The following is a 17,675-nucleotide window of genomic DNA, read 5'->3' as shown; positions in this document are numbered from 1 at the left end:
GCGAAATGGATAGTCAATCATAAGGTCTCTCAGGATAAAGGAAGATCACAATAAATTCACAAGAGATTGTCTGACATAAGTAGAAGGGACTGGAGAAGATAGCCCCTTTTAACAGCCACAGCCTGGCTACCAGCCACCTAGGGTGAGTTTCCCAACACCACAGCTATCGAACTATGTTTGGCTACTGAAAAGGAGAGGAAGATAGAAAAACAAACAATAACAACAAGCCTCGTAACATAGTCCTACCATAAGCCTCGCATCTAGCATCCAGCATCCAACATCCGAATGAACTTTTAACTGGATCCACAGGAGGGGCACCAAGATTTGAGTGGAGGACACGTCAGCAGTCTTGGGTGAAGATTGGTGGGCTTCAGGGCTTCAAGTGCAGGGAAAGCGGCAACGGGTGCTAAATCCAGCAAGTCAGAAAGAGCGAGTAAACACGGACCTACAACAACCAACTGGGACTCGTCGATCACCATCTGCGACACAGTGGATACTGTCGGGGATATCGCTCTCCGAGCGAATCAATGTCAGGAAAACCGCAATACTGCTTCTTACCCTTGAAGGCGCGTGCTGAATATTCGGCTTCGTTGTGGTCGCATCTCTCCCATCGCACTTGATATTGGGGCTTTCCCCTGGGGATGCACAAAGCTACCCTTCTTTACATTTTCTATTCTAACGTACCACCGGGATCCACTACCTCAGGTACAGGATTAAAAGTCTTTTGGAGCCACATAGATAGGTGAAATGTGCTTAAAGGTTAGGTTTCATGGTCCAGATGCGTAGACGCTAAGCCTGATCCGGCTACGCTGGTGCCACCCGCAGAGCATTATATTTTGCGCAAAAGCAATGGAGCTACAAATTACCTCCGTACTTATTCTGCGTAATTGGATCCGTGGGCAGGGTCGATATTTAGAATAATGGTATTCATTCCTTGGGACTGCACCTCCTTCTGAAGTGTCCTGTTAGCCGCGCGCGGGCTGAAACTCGATATGTTGCGTCCAAATTCATTCATCGAGCAACGACGACCTATCAATCGGGAAAAGCAGGACTCTTGCAACGCGTCCATGCAGATCGAAGTGAAAGATCTATACTATCTTCTTTAGCCATTAAAAACGTGTTTTCTTGAAACATCGTGGTCATCATGTCTGTCGAAACAGTTACCTATAATGTTTACCGAGTTGCCTTTAGCCAGAGACGTGGCCCAGACCACGAGGGTATCGCTCTGGTCCCTGCACAAAACGAAAGCCAAGGTGCTGGTAGATCTTACCATGTCACAGGAGATGTTGGTGTTGGTATGGATTACAACTCAAGACCGGCATACCGTTTCAGCGACAGCAAATCCTACAAAAGCTCCACTCTGCAGTTTCAACTGCCAAAGGCCCAGCTTTCACGTTTTGAAGAGATATCGCGGAAACACCCTCCTCCCCACGATCCTAGAGTATTGACAGAAGCAAGCCCCGACCCACCGGCGCGGAATTGCTCTAACTGGGTGGATGATGTCTTGGCGGAGGCGAAAACACTGGCATAATCAAAAGACATGTTCAAGTCCAAGTTCGGGTCGATACATGAAAACGTTTGAATGATTGTTTTGACACAGATTGGGATAGGAATGTATTGAGAAATAACCATGCGTTGCGACACTAGTGTGAAGGATTGATGGCGGGCATGTGAATTACAATCACCAAAGTGTTTCAGTCAAAAAAGAATGGACTGCATATTCGGAATAGTAGGGTTGAAGAACCCGTACCAGGTAGTCAATCCAATCATTTTGCCACTTCCAAACATAAAGAGCTTTCGAGAACTCCCAGTATTCTGGATACCAGCCACTAAATTCCCAGTCCAAAATCCCACTGACATGTCCGTCGTGGACCATAATATTCTGAAGGCGTAGGTCTCCATGGGTAAACACAATTCTGTGACGCTTCTGTGAAAGCATACCGGCCAAGAAAGTCCTGATATGACGTTTTGGTGCCTTTGATTGATATGCCTCGATAATTGTATTATTAAAATCTTCTTCGTTATCAAACGGCCCTTGTCTGTATTAGCTTTATTGAATTTTCTGGTGTAGATACTACGAACCCTTAGTGTGATGACTTTCCAAAATTGGATCAGTAACGGGGCCAAGACCAGCCGAACCGATGTAGTTCCCGTCGTTAATTTGGCGAAGCTGGCTGAAGTACCCTTTCAGTTGACTAGTAATATAACTTTTCGTAAGATCATCATAAGTCTCCCAAACTTTATCTAGGCTTTGACCCTCGACATAGCTCATAAATATATAGGTATCGAACAGGCTGCCGTAGTCTTCGATATCCCGGTATAGTGGACCGTACGAGTAGCAGGCAAAGACTTTTGGTACCGGTATAGCTTCCGTGTTTTGCTCGACAAATATCATATTCTTCGCCTCGCTGGGTGTGACATGGGATCCGAATTTCACAACAACATCAGAAGATATCTTTGCTATCTTCACACCACCCCAGTTAAAGATCGTATTACTGGAGGTAACCTTTTCATTGACACGGTCTGGATCAGGCACCGCAAACCCTGGAACTGAGCAAAGAATATTTACTTGTGGCTCCGAATCCATAATGCGAGTGGTTTGCTTATCTTCTGTATCAAGCATCCTTTTAAGACGAATCGGGTAATAGATCTTAAGAGGGCGTATGCTGAAGACAAGCGAGAGCACGGAGAGTGGAGAGTGGAGATAACCGTATTCGACAATATAATGAAATGGTGCGGGATATGGAGGGGTAACAAGGAAAACTGAAAAAAAGAAAACAAAAAGAAACGAACAGCGAGATGTCCCTTAATATGTCTAGGTGTGTATAGGCTTCAAGGACGACGGGCCTATCGGAAGTGTCTTGGCACTGAAGTAATAATGCTAACCAAATTTGGCAATTCGAAGCTCGCCGCTTTACCAATTATGATATCTAAAAAAGGTGAGTTAGCTACAGACCGAATAGGTTCTAGCTGCTTGATATTCGTACAGACCTGAGATATAACAAGCAAGATAAAAACAGAGACACAGCTCTACACTTAGTATCTTTTAGAGTTACCCGATCGAAGTAAATAGAGTAGTAAGCTGTCGCTTTTTGTATTTGATGACGTTCATTCCTGAGGTAGCCAAGAAGGGTCGGGACTATTAGTAATCCTGGTCACGAGGCAAAAACTTAACTGTCATTGTGTAAGTGTGGCTAGTAATGTGGCTAGTAATGCATCCGCGGCAAATCCGCTAAATCACGTGTCTGTAGACTTCGTAAAGGGATGACAGCGTGCAATAAGGATACTTCACTTTCTTTTGGTGGATATTGTCTTCTATTATCTCTATCTTCCCGCATGTATTCCTGTGTCATGGTTAAACTGATTATTGTCTCTGCACATGTTATATCCATTGATCCACTAGTTTAGTCTCCCTTTCAGTAGCATTTCTACTTTGCATGGGATGTTATCTGTGCACTGAGTACCGATAATGATCTATCTCTCTCGGGCAGAAGTATCAAAAAAAACATCCCATAGGAGATGGATTGGATACCTTTCGACGCATCTTTGAGGAGTTTTGTGCTAAGTCTAATATTGTTAGGTCTTTCACCGCGGACGATCTGGAAGATAATAAAGGTAGGGAGCGTGGGGGGTGTCTCTCAGTATATATCTGATCTCCGTAGGGTTCAAGAATCAGCTTGTCGAATTAAATATAACTCTGCAAAGTCTTGCTGCAACATCGTATCTATTATCAGTTGCTGGGCGTGAAACCTTCCGAAATAATCGTCGCCAGTTTATATCAGTAGCCGACTCATTGAAATTTGAAGTCTCACGGCTTTTCGCTCTGCTAAACGCAATACTTGACCGACAGTCAGATGTAATTATCTGGGATAATGGCTACGCTGCTATTGCACAATCCACCCCTCCGCCTAAGTTGACTCCTTATCCTTTCCAAACGCCTCAATCTCTTAACACGAGCACTTTTGTCAACTCCTCTGAGAAGAGAAAATATGTCGATGCAGTGTTGGAAGAAGAGCTGGGATCAATATACGTTGGTATACATAACTTTGACGACGTATTTTTCTGTATTGAAGGCTTAAACGAAGCTACTGCGGCTGTGTTCCAACGATGTCAGGAAGGTGATAGCCCATTGTTTGCTGCAGATTGCGGGTGGCAGAACTGGCCCGAGAGCGCGAAGGAAAGGGAGGTTTTAGACTGGCTGTCTACTTGGATCGATAAAATCCGCAGTATGGCAAGCAGCGAAAACAATGCCCTAGAGTCGTCTCGTACAATTTTGACACAACCCAATCGGCCATTAGAGGAATCCACAGCGGGGCGCAAACTCGACATTGGTATTGTCACCAATTCAACAGATCAGGAAAAGTATGACTGGCCACGGGTCTTGGTTCTTGGAAAGCTAAAGAGCAATTCGAAAGAAGACATGGCGTGATCTTGGACGCTATGCGAGAGAGGTCTTTAAAACCCAAAGCACCCGTCGATTCTCACTTGGCTTCACGCTGTGTGGATCTATTATGCGACTCTGGGAGTTCGATCGACTTGGCGCCATTGCATCATTACCATTTGATATCAATAAGGACGCCCTTCGATTTATCACCGTGATGTTGGGTTTTTTTTTGCCATGAGCAATAGCCAGCTAGGGTATGATCCAACCTTCCTTACTTCGTCGGATGGGAAATATTTTATTGAGATCATGCGTGGTGGGCAAACAGAACGCCTGGTCATCGACGAAATTATGAAACGCGCTCCGTGTGTCGCTGGTAGGGCTACAACTTGTTGGAAGGCTCATAACAGCATAGGCGAGGCTTTTGTTGTCAAGGACTCCTGGCAATATCCGGAGCGGGAATTGGAAGGAAGTCTTCTCCGCGAGGCCACCAACAAAGGGGTGATCAATGTGGCCAGGCATTATATGATGAAATAGTTCAAGTTAATGGTAAGGCCGATGATGTCCGTAACAATATCCGAGTGAGGCATTGATATTACCCAAGCAACAAATTATAAATCGATACAATCCGGGTCGAATTTGGGCGCGGGCGCGGGCGGCACGTGCCGGCAGATACAACAAGAATGGGCCGCTCCAGAAGTCAGGCAAGTCGCAAAAGGTCCTCCAGTCGACTAGGGACGCCACTGCCTCCAAGCAAGCGTGCCTGTTCTGGCTCCCCGACAAAAAACAAGGGCGGCTCACAAACTAGAGAGCATCGTCGGGTTATTGTACGTGACTATGGGATCCCTATCTATGAGGTAGAGTCACGGGTCTCCTTATTATCTGCCCTTCAAAATTGCATCATAGGTATCTCTGATATGTCCTGCGCCTGAATTTCACTAAGAGAAAAGGTTATGAACCACTGCATTCAAAGACAGGTCTATTGCAAGGCGATATCTCTATCGGGAATCGTATTCTCAACAATTCCGACGCTGGACATTGGCCGGCCTTTCTCATCGATTTAGACCTTACCATCCGGGAACAGAGAGAAATGTCATCCGGAGCGACAGGGAAAACAGGGACAAGAGCATTCATGGCTATTGGATTGCTGTTTGGTGAGAAACACTAATTCACCCATGATTTAGAGTCTTTCTTCTGGGTTCTTTTCAAGATCTGTATGCATGGAGGCTCTGGCGAGGTAAACCCTAAGTGTGAAAGATGGGATGACCTCGATACGGAGGAACTGGCTTATCAGAAATTGGGAATCCTATCTGATGAAACCGTTTTTGAGCATCCAGGATAGTTTCTTGGACCACTATAAGCCATTGATCCCACGCATTTTGGATTTGCGGAAAGCAGTATTCCCAGGGCGGGAAATTCCGAAGGAAAGAAGACCAGGAACTTTACTCGCAAATACGTCAAATCATTGACAACGCACGGAAAGACCATAGAGTAATATGCTGAAAGTATAGTGCATGAAGGTTTCTGGCGCGGAAACGGACCGGGAAAGGGTTGTAGTTATTGTTCATCGCTCACAATGCAGCGACGTACTGTGAATGTCATCAATGCCGTGTCTGATGACCCGAATATGATCACAAACAACCCCTCTCTTTTGACGAAAGGAGAATCACGTGTACGATGACTCGACAAACCCCCTCAGCTTGTTTCGTGACGAGTCGCCCAGACGGGATATGCCGGTCAGCAACCCCGTCTAAACGGCACCCACGCCAAGGACGCTGGAGGGCGCGACATTGACCCCCAGCGACCTACTAGTAGTAGTGACCGCGCATAAGCCACACGCCGGGAGGTTGGTCGTAGTTGGGTGGGTGACCCCCAGCGAATCCCTCCTGTTGTCGTCTTACTAGACTCGCGGTTTAATAGCAAACATAAAATGCATTTTTCGTATAAGCACTAAAAATACAGACTCGCAATACACCATCAGATGCTGGCAGTGCGTACGAAACCATGTCTCTTGTAGGGTTCAACTTTTTTGCCCCTGCTCATACCAACTTCCGCAGTACTTTTGACAATTTTTAGGTGTTTTTCAACAACTGATAAGACTTTTGAGCCCAATGGAATACTCACAGAGCAATTACTATGATTTTAGAAACCTACACAGGAATTGCGAAGCCTTCATGTAGAACGACGCCTTCCTCCGAGGCAGGCATGATCAAGTCATCAGTGGCTTCAGCCTGGCCGCACCCGAATCTCTTCAAGTCCCACTTTTCCACCCCTTCCACTCCCTTGAGCTCATTTCCAAAGGCTTTGAAAATATCGGTATTCAGCGTTTCGTATTCCGAGTACTCCTTCGGCCAGTCTCCCAAGCGCTCGACAGCGAGTTTGAGCAGTCGTAGATGCTGTCGAACGTACTTGCCTTCGCTTTCTGCTGCATCGCCGGGGCTGCTGACACTCGAGCCACCGGGGCTACTCGTGTCTCCGAGGCTGGAAGAGAAGTACGATGAGTCAACGAAGGATCGTAGGGCGTTCTCATGTAGCACTGCAGCCTTCTTGTAGTACCGGAACGCCAGGTCGCGGTAGTCCTTCTGGTTTTGGTATCCCTGTGCCACGCTCGTGTACATCTGCGACAGGAGCACAGTCATCTCGACGGTACTGGGGTGTCGTGCGCCATGCACACGAGCACAGTTATATACAATGTCTTCGGCCAGACGGATGGCATCCACGTGGTGGTCAATCATGTAGCGCGTAATAACAAGCATCCGGCCAAGGGCAAGAGTGTAGCGGTGCTGTTGCTGCTCCGTGCTGCGGGTTTCGCGAGCATTCCAAAGGGAGGTAAGCACGCCAGCCAAGGTGGAATATTCCTTCTGTTCGTCCAGCAGCCCGATCAAGCGGTCCAAATTGACATTGTCCAACTGAGTTAGATCAAGTTTCAATTGCTTAAACTTGTCCAGAGCTCCCTTGACGATCTCGACCGATAAACCAAGCATCTCCTTTCGCACGGTGGGCTCCACAAAGGATTTGATGTCTCGGCTGGAAATCGCCAGGCATAATTTAAATGCCAGCTTAACAGCGGTCAATGAGGCAAAGCCGTGATGGGCCCGAAGGTACTTGAATGAGACCGACGCCAAGTCAAATGCTTTATGATACTCCTTGGAGGCCAGGAGTTGGGCTACGCCGTTGTAGCTGGCGATGGCGACAGAGCTGATATAATCGCGTGATGAATGAGATCTAAAGTACTCGAGAAGCGTGGTGACAAAGACCTTGCCCTGGACAAAGGTGACATCGACGGTATCGCTCTCGGCAGATATGAAATAGTGGGTGAACTTCTCGATGAGTCCGGTCGCGGTTGACTGACGACCTCGGGATAGCAGTACACCATGTAGGCGGTGGACGATAGACAACGTGCTCTGGAAGCTACTGGTCTTTGACTTCATTGCAGTTCGAAGTTGGTCAAAATAGACATATTCAGTCACCAATGACGTGTAAATCTCGTTCATGGTGATAGACGAGGCCTCCCGCTCCTGGAGACTGTACTCGAGCTGGGCTAGGAAAACAAGGGCTTGACGCTGGTCTGTGGACAAGTCAAAGCTGATAGAGCCAACTTCGATATCCCTTGCCACAATCTGCCGGTAGATCTCCTGTGCCATTCCTTTGCCGCGTTGGACCTGACACGAGGTGATAAAGCTGGAGGCAATACTCTGGGCTGCTAGGCACAGATTGACCGCCGAGGTCTCCTTCGAGAGAACTTGGGATGTTGCTTCTTGCAATAAGGAGAAGGCCGACTGGAATTCATTGCGTCGAGAATAGAGCGATACGAGCTTCTCCATCTGGGAGAGTGATTCCTGGTGAGCCCATCCGTGTTTGGATCGTGTGGCCTCGAGACGTCTCCTATGAAGAGACACCACCCTGTAGAACTCTACGGTTGTAATGGTCTCCATATTTGAAGTCAGTGTAGCCTCCTGTTCCTCGTACAACGCATCTAAGGTCGCTGCGATTCCATCATAGTCGAGATCAACATGGCTTGCTTTGAGCTTCAATAACTCCTCATAGAGTGCGATCGCCTCACTCTTGTATCCATAGCTTTCCTGGCAAATTTGTGCCAGTGTAGTCGTGGCTTGCACCGTGATGGTCGCGGTAACCCCGAAGAGGGATCGACATGCCTTCCGGTACTGCATCGTCACATCGTGAATAGTGACGGTGTCAGCGCGAGTCATCCGTAAGCAATGCACATAGCGCTCGTAGGTAAGCTTGACGAAGGCCTGATCTTTCAGCTTGGGGTTGATATGTCGATGCTGCAAGGTGCTGAACAAAGTCTGGCAAGGCTGCAATGCCTCAGCAAAGCGTCCTTGGCTGAGAAGCTCGGCGACCACGATAAGCAGCGGCTCAAAGGCGTCCGGGTGACAGGTAGTGGTATCCTTGTTCAGGATCTCCACAATCTGTCCATAGTAATCGACGCAGACAGGGCGCAGGTGGGTCAACGTGGCCAAAGCCCACAGCTCCTTGAGCACAGTCGGATGGGCCTGCCCATGCTGCTTCGTATAGTCGTCTAACACTTCCTGGTGGATACTGATGAGTTCGTCGGTTTTGGAGGACCGTTCATAGAAGCGCAAAATTGCGGTCGTGGCGCGATCACGGAGCTTGTCACCACAGGGTCGGTCACGTCGGGCAGCACGATAGACCCGAAGACGAACGTTTTCCTCTTTTACTGATCGCTGTCTGGCACGATAGCAGTTACTCAAGCGCTCAGCCAGCTGAACACAGTAGTCCACATTCTTCGATGGAAGGACAACCTCTTCGAGCGATGGGGCGAATAACGCTGGCCAGATACTCCGCAAGACCCGCTTCATGGCTTGTGTAGCGTCGTGCCATCTACGCTGAGACAGGTACATGTTGATCAGAGAAGTGGTGGCCTTGGTTGAGAATTGCTTTGTAGTAACGGTGCTAAACACAATCTCCTCAAGGGTTGATTCAGTCGCCGTGGACTCGTTCTCTATCACATACTCGGAGGTTGACTGTATAGCTTGCTTGAGCTCCGCGTAAATCGAGCTATGCTGATTGATGCTTTGAGCACAATGCTTCAGAACCTGCAGTGCCACGGTCTCCAGCTTGACGGATTTCATAAGTTTTGCAACTTGCATTAATTGCGATACAACTGCCTCTTCCAGAGTGGAGCCGGCCTGTTCATATTCTTGCCAGAAACCCCAGAGAACGGCTGCGACCTCACTCTCTCGCTTTTGCGAAATGAGGAACTTCGAGTAGGCCTGAGCAGCCTTCATCTTTCTTAGCTCCCACTCTAAGGAGCTGTGGAGTCGGGACTCCCAGCTGCTGCGCTGCCAGATTTCAAGGTAAATGAGCTCGGCTGCTTTATGGTCCTCAGCCTTTGCATACTGTTCTGCTTTGCTGAGAAGTGATTCAAACTCGAAAGACCTGCTAACCTCCATATCCATCTCAATCTCGTCCAGCTTGAGGTTTGCCCCTCCCTCTATGACTTGCGGCCGACCGATAAGGTGTATGTGCAGCGAGTGATCGGGCAATTGGGGTTTGATCGGATCTTGTGTACCTCCTGGATGACGAGTACCGATGGAGACTCTAATCTCCTCGGCTTTGCGCTCTTCCTTGATGTAATGATAATGTTCCGCAAGCTGGGTGGAAGTGGAAATGAACTTATCGCTTGCCGATCCATAAAGAACCTTATAGCTCTCCACAAGGAGGTGCAGTACTTCAATTCGCTTCACCATGGTCGTGGTCTTTGAGGTAGTCACTTGTCTAGTAGTTATGTCCAAGAAATATTGTGCCACCGTCATCGTGATACTGTGTTGAGCCGAGAGTAGCTCTTGGCAGATCTTGATGGCATTATAGAAGACCTGGTCAGCTTGAGTTGGGACCTTATGGATAGTCCAATAGAAAGTCACTTGACATAGTATTGTCTGAAGAGTGGCTGGCTGTTTGGAAGATAGGATCGACTGATAGAGGCGCGTCTGGGTATCGTGGAAAGACATCAGGACTGGAGCCTCTTTGTGCTGCCAAATAGCCATCTCCAGCCTGGAGAAGGTTGTGCTACTCGGAAGTATATTGCGAATTTCTTTCGCAGCTGCAGAGATTTCGTGGTCTGTATTGCAACCCATTGCCATCCTCAGGTGGTCCATCCAGTAACGGAGTGCAAAGTCCAACAAAGGGTGTCTTTCGATGAGGTCGCGGGTGAAATTCGATTCCAATGGCTCCAAGGCTAGCTCACGTCCATCCGGAACTACAAGCTTTGCATAGAGCAATAACCGCTGGGCTAGATCGAGGTTTGTGTTCTTGACTGTAGGAAGGATATTGCCATGGTTGAAGATCTCCAGGATCGAGTCGCGGATTTTGGCGTGCCGCAGGAACACCAAGTTGTTTTGAACAAAGACTAAAGACGCCACAGGCTTCAGAATATGAAGTGGACTTTCCCTGTCCTGCTCTATGATCTTTTGCTTTTCTTGCTGAACAGATAGCAGAGCAGACAATTCTTGGACCTGTAGCGGCCGACAAGCGGTGGCAAGCCAAACAACAAGTTTTATCGCTTCTTCGGTCATATTCGAATGTAGCGTGCGATGGATGATGTCTTTAATCGTGTGCTTTCTACTGACAAGATTGTCAACTGCCTTTATCAGAGCCTGCGTGTTGGACGGGGCCTCGTCCCGGAGTTGTTTCGAAGCGAGCTTAGCCCACAGGAAGGAGCCATTAGAAGCCTCAGCAATCCGAGTAACTTGAATTTCCCGTCGCTCTTCAGGAGATTTGGAGAAGCCGTCGCTACCCTGCAGGATACTCCGCACAACTGCCGAAATATCATCCAGAATAAGCTCTGGCGTAACGCGTACCGTATCCTGTCCCTCCTGGGAGGTCTTGGACTCCTGCTGCGAAGTGAGAAGGATCAGCCTGGTACTCTTTGCGTTATGGGTAGCATGCCGGAGCCTCTTCAGTAAAGCTGCTTCGCCACCGTTGGCTTCGTCCACGCCATCAATGATCAAGACTAGTTCCTTCGCGTCTTTCCGGCTAGCCTCAAGTGCGCTTTCGATCACTCCCCAGATAATGTCATCGTATGCTTCACTGTCGAAGGTCTCCAGGCACCGTCTGTATGTATCCGAAAGAACGCGGTAAAGGCGAATATTTCCAATTTGCTGGTCGAAGAGCTGGGATAGAATGGTCTTTGCAATAGCACGAGGCATGGTGTTTGCCAGGACCCTACTGTCTGCAGGCACGGTTAGCAGAAGGATTAATTAGTTGTCATGTCATGAGAGAACTCACTAATTGGCACAAAAATGGTTCTGTAACTGACATCTCCCACGGGATGCTGCAAGTGATCGTTGATCACAGTCGCAAGGATGGACTTTCCTGATCCAGGATTGCCAGAAATCGCGAATGTTCGCCGGTTTCCTTTCAAAAAGCGATTTAGATAGGACATCATCCACACACAGGTGGATTCTTCTCGCTCTTGGGCAAGCTGGGCCGTGGCCTCGACGACGTTGGCAAGGACAGGATCCTCCGGTTCGAGCCAGCGCTTGATTGTCTTCGTGTCAGTCACTGGTCCATTTGGATCAGTATTGTAGCTCTAGGTGGACAGAGAGGGTTATAGTACCTTTGGCACTGTCATACCCCTCGCGCTCCAGCTGGTATTTCCACATCAACCCGGAAATACGCTCACACCGACTGCGGAAGTTATGAATTTGGTCCGAAAACTCGCAGTAGATATCAATATGCAAGTACCCTACTGTCGGAAGGGTTTTACGGAAGTGCGTTGCAATCCCCACAATCAAGGTTACCAGGTCGGCAAGAGCCAGACTGAGCTGGTCCTTGATATCGCTAGAAACCTGGAAGAACTCGGCTAGATCGAGAACGCTCCCCAAGCCCGACGAGCAGCGATAGAAGAAGCCGAATAGACTCATTAGGGCACAAGAGTTCCCTTCTCCGAGCTAGAATACCGTATGGCACTACTTAGATTGCTTCTCCTTCTCGACTAGAGGGCAAACCCACCTCTAACAGACTGGCACAATGGACGTACGCAAGCTGAGCCGCCATGTGGCTGTCTCCCGCGAATTCTTCGATTGCCTTATCGAACGAATGCAGCCGCTCTACGAACAATGCTGCCCATATTAACATCTTGTCATAGCTGCTTCCTTCAGCGGGAAGCTTCTCCATTCTCTCTGATCGAATCCATTGTAGAACTGTTGCGTAGTCGGTTTCCAGGATTTTTGTCGATATCATCGCATCACTGCTGCGACGAGCGAGCATGTCAACAACATCAGCCAGCATTGAGTTTTCCCCGTCAGACTTAATAGAGCTCTTGGAGATAGTGCTCTGTCTGAATACACTGTTGGAAACACTCCCGTTGTCTGTCCCAAGACTCGTGTTGGTGTATAGAGAGGACCCAAAGGGGTGAGAGACATCAGGTTTCGTAAAAGTGGTCATTGTGGTATGAATTACTCAAAAGGAAAAGAAATGCAAGTATGATGAATGGTGAAGGTGGCTCATATGATGTAACGATTAAATATTAACAATATGTATGCGCAAATGAATGATAAAGAAAAGAAAGCAGAGGCTCTGTGCCAGATGCATTGCATCTTATATATCCAAGCTCGCAGGATCCTCGACTCCAGGCTATCATAGAGTAACCCCACATCATGAAGCGCATGATCAAATAGAGGAACTTGCATGTCATCTTGTTCAGGCAACATGCTACGAACACTCATGTGATGACGAAATATACCATCTTCCTACCCAATTGACGGCGTGCATTCGAGTCGGCGTTACCGACGAGTCGTGACAAAGAGGGCCTTGCCTACATGAATTTCAGCTACAGCTATTCCATATTCGTACTCTTAGCATCTAGGTATAGTCACTATGCACAATATCCGAGTTCCTATTCAATTGAATACTCACTGATGTCGGGGTCACCGAAGTCGTGAGGAACACAACCTACTTGAGCAAAGAGCAGTATTGTACTACTATCGTCGGCGTCGCCGAAGTAGTGATGGACCTTCTAGTATTCATAGTGGGCCGGCAAAAACCTAGACACAAAGAGTACCTATCTCCCAAAGATCGGTTCTTGAAGGAATAGTGGGTACATGCATCCATGGACAGGGGTCTGGATAGACGCGAAGATGAAAATATCGACTAACTAACTGTGATGTCGATCCGAGAGTTTAAGTGACAAGATCGACATCCACGGTGGGTAGCGGTAGATGGTTGATAATCAAATCGGCATCACGCGGAAAAGTTATCAAGTTAGGGTTTCCGCATGCGGCCTGTTCTGAAGCTGCGGGTCTGCCATGAGGCCCAACATGAACTTTGGTACGCCCACAAGACCTCTGTCTGTTTCGTCTGTTTTTTGTTTTGAGGGTGGACAATGTTTCCGATAATAACTCCAGTTCAGCTCGAGTATGGAGGGCATTCGGAGCCGATAAAGCTTGTTGCATAATCGACTACATTCCAGCCTATCCAAAAAGTCTCCACTCCCAACGCAGCGACTGGTTGCCTTGCCAATGATTACCAAATCCCCAATCAAATTCCTCGATATGTGGGTCTGCATCCGCTTGAGGAAACAGCCTGGCCGAGCATCTCGACCTTTGGAGCCTAAACTTACTCGTGTACCCATTTCTGCCAGTTTCATAGGAGCCATTTAGTTTGTCTACTTTCGAGGGGCTTTGGCCGCTCGGCCTCTATAATCGAGTTCACTATGGTCGAGCAAGGTCCTCTCAAATATTCAAGTGTGCAGCCGGGCGGGGAGAGGGAGATGAGGACATGGACTGCGAATATATCCTCTTGCTCAGACCCGAAGAGCAAGCATTACATTCCGTCATCCCCACCGAGCCATTTGGAGCCTGCACGTAGCCATGAAGGTATGCACTATGATACGGCCAATGGACCGCAATCCCCGGCCTGGAACCGCAACGAACGCCCGATTAACTCAGATCAATCGATAGGCCTGGGTGTCCACCCCACTGAATGCAAATTGTCCCATGAGGCTGCTCTCGAAGCGAGTGGGCCAGAGGCAGGACCCGCACCCAGCGCCGAGAAGGCCTCGTTGAAGGCATTGTTAGAAAAGATCCGACAAGAAAATGGGACTGATCAAGTGGATTTACTCACCTTGAGCTTCGGAGAACCTGGGGTCGACCTTAATGTACACATTCAAGGCGATTTTACCGTGACTTTATTGTAGGCCTTTTTCCTTATCTTTTCGGACCTTTTGCCCTCCACTCCTATTGCAGGCGAACAGTAAAACTATATGCTAATGAACGAATAGGATTTGATACGAAGTTTAATCCACCAAGGGTATGTCGTTGGGTGATTCCTCGGTACACTGCGTTGTGTAGCTTCACTATATTCCGTTCTGCCCTGCCACATTCATTTCAGCTAGGAGGCAATCCACCGTTCCCTTCAACAGAGTGTAGGCAGAGTGAAGTACACAAACCGGTTAGAGTCAAATAGGCTTTGTCAAACCTAGCGAAACCAACAATATGATGAGAGATTTTGACCATGGATACGTCATGTCTGTACTGGGCTACAGAAGTTCCAAATTACACCATTGATCGAACACCCCCTTGGATTTTCACTATGGTTCTATCCTTCATTGAGGTCTTTAGCCATCTGGAACTCTAGGATGTCATCGCTACCCGTTCCGTACTACGTATCTACTTATTAGAAGAATTGCTTGTGCATGTACCAGTAGATGTAAACATAGTTATATATATATCCACAGACTCCTGTCATTATTCAATCTGTCTTCGCAATCCAGGAGATTATAGCAACAGTCTTACCATAGGAATACCGAACCATCTATGGACACCAAGGGGACCTATCCATTAATTGAGTGCTCTTTCTCTAATGTAGCTGAGAATCATTTGAACATTATTTACCTCTGCGAGCCGAGGCGTCCTACCTACTGCATAACTGGCTCTGTATTGCTTATTAAAAGCTTACTCAGTAAACAACGTTCTTTGATTACAGCCTATGGAACAATATACTTAATAGATCGAGGTCTAGCTTCATAACTATCGATTAGGAATGGTGTTCCCATACACTAGAGAATTACGCTCCTCTCCAGAGTCTGAGCTTGCTTGCTTCTTGGGGTAGAATTCGCTCCGACTGTGGTGGTGGCCGGCAATATCCACACCGCCTACTAAACAAGGCTGACTGCGCCACACTTTCAAGCGGGAAACAACATAGCTTTGGTTATTTTACGGTATCGAACAGTAATCCAAGAATACAACTTGCAGCATCTCGGAAAAGGTGCAACTAACCGAAGAAAGATCTTGTTTTGCATCCTGTCAACTTGCGATATACCTTGTGAATTTCATATATAGGAACTCCAGACTCGCACCCCAATAGGTCCCAATTCCAACACACCAACTAGGCACCCCACGTAGTCAGCTCATCTCATCCACATCTCGGGGCTCGTCGCTTCCCGAGTAGTCCGAAAATCGCGAGACATATTCGGGCAAGCCGAATCTTGAAGGATATTTAGGGAAGGCACTATGCTAAAACCACGATGCTGTCAGTCCATGTACATACATCGAGCGTATCAAACATGAATAGCTACGGTGATCTCAACATGGCATGCACTTCGCGCTCCACTATGGAAGAATTGACCAGAAGTCTGGTGAACGACGTCGAGGTACTGAACAACCACCTTGTTTCTACTGGCCATCCCCGGCCTTCGTTCAATCGCCATACACCCACAGTCGTGCTACCCGCTGGCGCTTCGCCGGATGCTCATGCTGCAAGGGAGCGAATCCTGGACAATGCCTTGCGCCTCTTCCAACTTGCCGCAGGACCGAGTGCGTATTTGTTGAACTTGCAGACAGGGGTAAGATAGCAGCACCTGATATAAAAAACATTATTGTATTAAGTCATAACTAGTACCACTATGCGTCTTGCTTGCGATGGCTATGTCACTTTCGGATCTTCCACCTAGTGCCTTTAGAGGGCTCCATTGCTTACGCTGACCTTGCCATCCTTGCCAAGGCACCTGAGCCTCAACTCAGAAGCGTCGTTCGCATGGCCATGACTAATGGTCTTTTCCTTGAAAGCCCATCGCATCATCTCACACACTCCGCCACATCTGCTTTGCTGCGCAATGATGCTGATTTCCATGATTGGGCTGTCATCATGAGTGATCTATCCGTACCTACGGCTTTTGCAATGGTGGAAGCACATGAACGGTGGCCAGATAGTGTTGAAGGGAATCAGACGGCATATAATATCGCGATTGACACCGAGTTGTCCTTCTTCAACCATTTGGCTGAACAGCCAGATCGACAACGCCAATTTGCCGGCTTTATGCGCAGCATGTCGCGCATCCAAGGGACAGATGCCGAGAAGCTCGCGCAGGGATGGGATTGGGCCGCCCTTGGACAAGCTTGTGTAGTTGATGTAAGTGTTGTTACACTCTCCCCGGGACATTAGATTCTGATGAGGATAGGTGGGTGGGTCCACCGGCCACACTTCAGTTGCGCTGGCCCGCAAGTTTCCTGACTTGAACTTCGTTGTGGAGGACTTACCCAAGGTAGTGGCTGAGGGTCCCGAATATCTCTCCTCCTTGGATGATGCCCAAGACCTGAAGCCACGTATTGGCTATCGAGCACACAGCTTCTTTGATCCACAGCCCGTGCAAGATGCTGACGTATACATGCTGCGGATGATACTGCACAATTGGTCGTTCGATGACTGTGTGCGGATACTGTCACGTCTCGTCCAGACTCTGAAGCCTGGTGCACGTATCATTATCGTCGACGTTGTGTTGCCGGATCCGGGTGTGATTCCAGCATCCAAGGAAAGACTGCTGCGCGCCCAAGACCTGATAATGCAACAGGTGTTCAACGGCATGGAAAGACAGCTGGAGGAGTGGATGGATATCTTCAAAAAGGTTGATGAACGGCTGAAAGTGAAGATCGAGGAGCCTGACGGAAGTTTAATGTCAGTGATTGAGTTGAGTATGGATGTATAGAAACGGATATTATCTTCATCTAAGTGCTTGATACTCCGTATATAGATCTAGAATATGAAGGGAAATGTACAGATGTTGTAATTCTTAGATATCTTCACAATATTCATTGCGAGCATGTCCCTGTAAACCCCGCTATGCTAATCCTAACTGACATGGATGCATGGAAAAGCTGTGTACAATTTCGTTTGGATATCTACAATGGCCTGTAGAAACGTGGTACCCCATCCTATGTCGGCAAAGATTCTGTAATGCTCCTCCTTTTGACAAACACCATTTCCCACTTCTTCTCCATGGGATCGTGCTATTCGGGAAGCCTGGCAATGA

At 48.0% G+C, this 17,675-nt stretch overlaps 6 protein-coding genes across 6 annotated transcripts; 4 read left to right on the top strand and 2 right to left on the bottom strand.

Moving 5' to 3' along the window:
- Positions 1-1,144: 1,144 nt before the first annotated feature.
- On the top strand, positions 1,145-1,531 carry ABOM_008693 (uncharacterized protein; the record flags this gene model as incomplete). The annotated part of the gene is made up of 1 exon (XM_022535822.1): positions 1,145-1,531. The coding sequence occupies one exon, from the start codon at positions 1,145-1,147 to the stop codon at positions 1,529-1,531; it is 387 nt and encodes a 128-aa protein (XP_022387066.1).
- Positions 1,532-1,681: 150 nt separating this feature from the next.
- Positions 1,682-2,587, bottom strand: ABOM_008692 (uncharacterized protein; the record flags this gene model as incomplete). Its single annotated transcript, XM_022535821.1, has 2 exons — positions 1,682-2,034; positions 2,083-2,587. 2 exons carry the CDS (start codon positions 2,585-2,587, stop codon positions 1,682-1,684), a joined length of 858 nt encoding a protein of 285 aa, XP_022387065.1.
- Positions 2,588-2,878: 291 nt separating this feature from the next.
- On the top strand, positions 2,879-4,429 carry ABOM_008691 (uncharacterized protein; the record flags this gene model as incomplete). The annotated part of the gene is made up of 3 exons (XM_022535820.1): positions 2,879-2,939; positions 3,517-3,615; positions 3,663-4,429. The coding sequence occupies 3 exons, from the start codon at positions 2,879-2,881 to the stop codon at positions 4,427-4,429; spliced, it is 927 nt and encodes a 308-aa protein (XP_022387068.1).
- Positions 4,430-6,531: 2,102 nt separating this feature from the next.
- Positions 6,532-12,814, bottom strand: ABOM_008690 (NACHT domain protein; the record flags this gene model as incomplete). Its single annotated transcript, XM_022535819.1, has 4 exons — positions 6,532-11,597; positions 11,654-11,929; positions 11,985-12,318; positions 12,380-12,814. 4 exons carry the CDS (start codon positions 12,812-12,814, stop codon positions 6,532-6,534), a joined length of 6,111 nt encoding a protein of 2,036 aa, XP_022387067.1.
- A 1,267-nt stretch (positions 12,815-14,081) lies between these two features.
- On the top strand, positions 14,082-14,564 carry ABOM_008689 (uncharacterized protein; the record flags this gene model as incomplete). The annotated part of the gene is made up of 1 exon (XM_022535818.1): positions 14,082-14,564. One exon carries the CDS (start codon positions 14,082-14,084, stop codon positions 14,562-14,564), a length of 483 nt encoding a protein of 160 aa, XP_022387026.1.
- Positions 14,565-15,956: 1,392 nt separating this feature from the next.
- On the top strand, positions 15,957-17,351 carry ABOM_008688 (putative O-methyltransferase; the record flags this gene model as incomplete). The annotated part of the gene is made up of 3 exons (XM_022535817.1): positions 15,957-16,211; positions 16,265-16,777; positions 16,827-17,351. The coding sequence occupies 3 exons, from the start codon at positions 15,957-15,959 to the stop codon at positions 17,349-17,351; spliced, it is 1,293 nt and encodes a 430-aa protein (XP_022387027.1).
- Positions 17,352-17,675: the final 324 nt, after the last annotated feature.

This window comes from Aspergillus bombycis, assembly GCF_001792695.1.
Source record: "Aspergillus bombycis strain NRRL26010 chromosome Unknown contig00072, whole genome shotgun sequence".
Taxonomy (NCBI): domain Eukaryota; kingdom Fungi; phylum Ascomycota; class Eurotiomycetes; order Eurotiales; family Aspergillaceae; genus Aspergillus; species Aspergillus bombycis.
This window is presented reverse-complemented; position numbering and strand designations above follow the sequence as displayed.